The sequence below is a fragment of the Scylla paramamosain genome, chromosome 9 (assembly GCF_035594125.1).
Source record: "Scylla paramamosain isolate STU-SP2022 chromosome 9, ASM3559412v1, whole genome shotgun sequence".
Classification (NCBI taxonomy): domain Eukaryota; kingdom Metazoa; phylum Arthropoda; class Malacostraca; order Decapoda; family Portunidae; genus Scylla; species Scylla paramamosain.
This window is the reverse complement of record NC_087159.1, coordinates 24009131-24015000: the sequence shown is the minus strand read 5'-3', so window position 1 is coordinate 24015000 and position 5870 is coordinate 24009131. Positions and strand designations below refer to the sequence as shown.

The window sequence follows — 5870 nt, the reverse complement described above, 5'->3', positions numbered from 1 at the left end:
AACACACACACACACACACACACATACACACACACACACACACACACACACACACACACACACAAAAAAAAAAAAAAAAAAAAAAAAAAAAAAACGTTTGCAATGCCGCCCCCAAAAGAAAAACAAAATGCAGAAGAATTACAACAGTTGTTCAATTTAGTCTTGTTTACTTGCCAAGTACTTCATTAGCTTCACACTAATACATATATCTCATTCCTTTACATCTAATTGTAGTTACATATAAAATGATTAAATAGGTCCGTACACTTAACTATGTTTAATATACTTAATATTATTAAGATGTAGTGAAATAAAGGGAGCTGTAGTCACTACCTATTTATCTGTCTATCTATCTATTTACGTGATTGTATGTCATATGCTGTTCAGGTCAGTCACAAGCTGTAAGATATTACGTACTCACAGCTGAACTAAACTGATTACCGTATGAACTTTTAATGTCCAAGCATTGAATAAAAAAACAAAGCAGGTACTTACATTCCTTGGATTAACATTATATTTCATGCAGCTTAACTTCCATTGATCTCTATACTCGTATGTCGTGGTTAGCGGTGTCACGAACATACGCTATTTTCACCTTAACTTTAACGACTAAGGAGAAAGACTTCCCACCATCATCCATTACTTTCCTTGTATTGTTTTCAAAGGATGCACAAAGTCAATTTAGTGTTTGTAACCCTATTAAGCTTCTTTCCTGACACTCCCTCAACAAGGGAAAGTGCGTCATAAACCACACGATCATACTGCCTACAAATAGCCCCATTATCCACTCTCATCAGTGCAATGAAGTTCCTTACCTCATGGTTGGTGCAGGCGACGAGATTCAGCTCGAGGGTTCACGAGGCTCTACTTCAGTGAGGTGGAAGATCCCCCCATAGCTACAGTGCCTCGCCTGGGGGAACACGAACAGTCACAAATTTACGGGTTTGCTTTTTGTACCTAAAAGCTTTCTCTTATTGCTTTGGCTGTTCAAGGTAACAGGATTATTGACAGCTTCCAATGCAATCACTTCGAGTAAATAAAACCACAGCTATATGTTCTATATGAAAAAGTTGAATTGAATTGGTTTAGCTTGCTTTAATTAAAAGCTAAGAGACGTATGCGCGGCGCTGGAACTGTGGTTGGGGGGAACGAGTTCTAGGGAGCTAACGGGCACTGTCACCCGCTCGCTGCACCAACACTATTGCCACTGCCACACTATCACGGCGGTCCTCCCACCCAACCCCACACACTCGCCCGTCCAGCTCACCACCTACGTACCTACCCACCCACAGGCTATCGAATAAAATCCTTCCGATACGTGCGAACACACACACACACACACACACACACACGTTAGAGTGTGGGCACGTGATTAATGTCTTGTTTGTTATCAACTTGAATGACTCGGACTAATGATGTTTTCGAATGTCCTTTCCTCCGATTTTGATCGGGTTTTAGTTTCATGGTTTCCGACAGGTATCAAATTATGTCTGAGAATTATTATATGCACGCATGTAATTTTAGATATGTGTGTGTGTGTTTGAGTGTCAGGCTGTACTGTGTTGCGTGCATTGCCAAGGTGTGCTGGGGCTCTTGGTGTATCTTGGTGACGGAGTTGAGTTGATCATCAAATTGGTAAAAGCTAGCGTGTCCCATGGTAACCAAGGACACACACACACACACACACACACACACACACACACACCTAACCTATCGTTCCGTCCTTCCCCACCTCATTCTTATCATAATCATCATCAGTAAGTAGAGACGGAGTCGTGGATCAATGGTGGAGCAGTATGGTGTAATATTCAGGATCAATACCGCCATAAAGCCATCCACTGTCCTTTATACACGTGACGGGTTGGAAGATTCACTCCATGTTGTGTACTACTTCGTACACATATCAAGAAATGTGTTGCAACGTGATAAGTCTCGTATCCTTTGATGAAGTCGCAAGGGATCAACAAAAATATTATTCGCCTAATATAAAACATAACTACTAGTAATCCAGAAATTAAAACTTGAACTATGTGTATAATTCTATTATTACAAAACGGTGGAAGAGAGAGAGAGAGAGAGAGAGAGAGAGAGAGAGAGAGAGAGAGAGAGTGAGGGGAGGGGAAGAGTGCTATATTTATTAGCTACTTTATACAATGCAGACCATATAAAAGAAAAGGCAAGGTCCCTTAGGCCAAGGTGCTATTTTGGACCACACCCCCAAAAAAAAAAATAAACAAATAAATAAACAAGAATAAAGAAATGAGCATCCTGTAGCCCATCCGTTGCCACTAATTACTGCTACCTAGGTTATATAACATCATACTGAAGTTAGCAACAAGAGCAACAGTAACAGCAACAGTAACAGCAGCAATAACTACAACAACAACAACAACAACAACAACAACAACAACAACAACAACAACAACAACAAATATCAAAAAGATGCTCCTGCTCTAAAACTCCTACATATATTTTGCGTAATTTGCATAACATCCCATACTACGGAAAAAAAAAATACAAATTTCCTACAAAGGACAATATTACGGAATTTATATGTAGCTCCTTGATAAGATATTTTAAGCTTTTTTTTTTTTTTTTTTTTTTTTTTTTTTTATAATAAAAGACGTAAGTGGTGTTCTTTACCAGTTGGACCTGGTTCCAGCTGCAGGGTCCAATGAACAGATAGCCGCTCCCAAAATTCCTTGCCGCAAGCACCTTGACACAAGGCGGCGGCAGGACAGACCCAACCGCTTTCCCACGCCACCCCTTCCACCACATCTCACTCGCATCCTCACATGTACAGTATACTTTTACTCTCTTCCCCTCCCATAATTTCCATGTGTATGGAACTGTAGCAGCCATAAACCAATGTTCTTTGTGTTTGTGTGTGTGTGTGTGTGTGTGTGTGTGAATAACTAATAATGTAGTTTTGCAAATGGCGTGAAAAATTTATAATGTATTGCTGATTATGTAATCCTGTATCTCACCATCGCCTAAAAGTAGTGAAACAATATGATTACTACTTCTAACGACCCGATTCTGTCGTCACTTACATAATTATATGAATTAAATGAAGATGTAAAACATTGAAGATAGGAAGAAAAGCGTTAAATATAAAGTAAAATACTTACAGCCATCAGGAATTTCATAATGGACAGTGATTCAGATTAGGAGTAAAGCTCTCCTATTGAAGCGTCTTCGTCACCCTGACTGTCATCCTGTTTCTACTGAGGAGTTCAACTCATTTTGTTCATATGAACCCGCCAATCTTACGACCTCATTATGAACAGTGATGAAGACTTGCCAATATCTGGAAATAACAATATTAAGTTAAGTGACAGCATCTATGAGGTCCACGCTTCTAGGAAGAAAATCAAACAGGATCGTGGAGTCTCTGCCTTATAAAGTCATCACAAAACTGATTCTCCAATGGCGTCAACTTGAAGAGCTTCAAACCACGGCCTGCTTACAAATATTTTCCGAATTAGTTAAACAGCGTTCATACCGTCGACCAACCCGAGTACGGATTGCAAAATGTAGACCATTTTCAGATCTTGCATTCTCATGCAGAATAATCATCCTAACAATAAAGGTAAAACCAAGGAGAATTTCCGTAAATTTTTGTGTCTCGTGTACATAATTTGTGGTGGAGGTTAACTTAAACAAAGCCAGACTAAAATCAACTAAAATCAAGTAGTTATGACTGGGTAGCGAGTCCTCAGCCATTCACTGACCATTTCATTTGCCAGTATGCCATTTTAGATACTAGCTTCCCATTAAGTCAGTTTGCCAACATACGCAAGACTATGAAAAAAAAAAAGTAAATATAAGGATAAATAAATAAATAGATAAATAGAAATTATAAAAAGAAATAATAAATTGGCATGTAGTAACTAAAGAAGCTAAGGACAGATTAGAAGAGTTCATGAATGATGGATACCCTTTGAATAAATTAATTGATGGAGTACAGCATGACAGTTAAATAGTACTGGATATACATACCTCATCTGAAAACCATCTCCAAGAAAGGAGCGTTTTGCATTAAGTCCTAACGCCCTTCAGGCTAAAGACATGACCCTACAGGACAACGACACGCCTAACACACCTAACTCAGAAGAGGAAATAAATACCCTAAAAGAAACAAGTAAACACACAGAAAAATTTGCAGAAGATGCAGGTTATTCACCCACCATCTTACCTCTATTTGCCTGTTAACTTTCATCCTTTGATCATCCTATCTCGCCAGTCCAAATTTCCCTCCTCACTCACAAATACACATCAGAAAATCGTTGAACATCACCGTTTTCTGCCGTAAGACCACTACTCTATAGGTCAGAAATGTATTGCCCATATTGTAGAGGTAACTGCCACAACTTGCTTAGTTGACCCCATAAGTCCGAGAAAGAAGGATGTTTTTGTTGTCGACGGTGAAATATGAACTACCCAGAGTGAGTTATTGAGAATATCGCCTGACTAATTCGGGGGAAACTTCACCAATCATCCATCTTTCGATCAATGATAAAATGTTGTCCGCCTCAGTTGATACTAGCGACGGATATATCATCATTAAAAATTTCCATCATAAAACCTTGTCGAGAAGTAAACACCAGGTGTAGTCTTTCAGTTTGCAAGGTGTTACTGGAATTCCCCTTAGGATTCTGTGTCCAGTATTACTGGAAACTGGAATTGGACAATGAAAGGATCATTAACAATGGTTTCCAGTAGTGCCCGACAAACTAATTGTCCACAGACATATTTATGGAATGCAGCATACTGAGCCAATCATCACTACTGTGGAATCATTAGGAAAACTTATGGTCTGGAGAAACGCCCCACATACGATTGTTACGGATAGGTAGGATTATCGATTATCATTATACCATACTTCCTTTCACTTTCTTTTCTCTCTTTCCTCATCTCTGGAAAATGGATAACAATTTCGTCTCACCAGTGCTGATGTTAAGGGAGTGTGAATGTTAGATCATCATAAATGCATGATGCTTGTACAATATAGACAGAAAGATGTATGTTTATATGTTTTATTTATTACCTACATAGCATCATCATTACTCTTATAACATTTATTATTTCATCAACTGTTAACTTTGCAGCGCCCAGTCTTGTAGGGATTAGCATTCCTGAGTGACATGCCACACCACTGCTGGTGATGGGACGGACTGTTGTACTGCATATTTTTGTAAATGTTACGGTACCTGCAGTGACTTTTTTTTTTTTTCTTAATATACCCTCATCTTCTTTTTCCCCACAGAAACACAGGTGTCTGAGACAACTGACATTGTCCCCTTCTCTGTTCCCTCATACTTTCTCTATCCTCATTTTCAATCCAAAGCTGGATGTTGCATCTGTGTGGAACGACTTAATTTGCTCTCGTGCACACGCTCTTGAATCTTCCGAATTTTCCACCATCTGGCTACGGCTACGAAATCACTCTCAAACTAGATTTATATGTGCTGCATACCTCTCACCTAACTCCTCTGACTATAAAAGTTCAATAACTACTTAAATTCTAATGTGGAGGACATCTTGACTCTTCCCTTTCGCGGAGATCTCCATTCTTGGAGACCTCAATGTTCACCACCAGCTTTGGCTTTCCTCTCCTTCACTGACCATCCTGATGAAAAAGCCTTTAACTTTGCCATCCTACATGACCTAAAGGAACTGGTACGACACGACACCCTACTTGTATTCCTGACCGTCTTGGAGATATGCCCAACATGTTTTTTTCTTTTCTTAGCGTCTAATCTTTCTGCTTATGCTGTCACCCAATCTTCTTCGGATAGTCCGGGCGCCCAATTTATTGTACAGACACTTGTTCGTGGAGAGGGGTGCGGTGAGAGGTCTATCAAAGC

At 39.4% G+C, this 5870-nt stretch overlaps 1 protein-coding gene across 1 annotated transcript in view; it reads right to left on the bottom strand.

Annotated features, from left to right (window-relative positions):
- The window catches only part of LOC135103731 (titin homolog), a 155193-nt gene extending 153980 nt beyond the window's left edge, over nucleotides 1–1213 (bottom strand). The window contains exon 1 of the mRNA XM_064010393.1: nucleotides 816–1213. Coding sequence (XP_063866463.1) covers nucleotides 816–820 — 5 coding nt within the window. The 5' untranslated portion in view covers nucleotides 821–1213. The remainder of the gene's footprint in view (nucleotides 1–815) is intronic.
- Between the last annotated feature and the right edge of the window lie 4657 nt (nucleotides 1214–5870).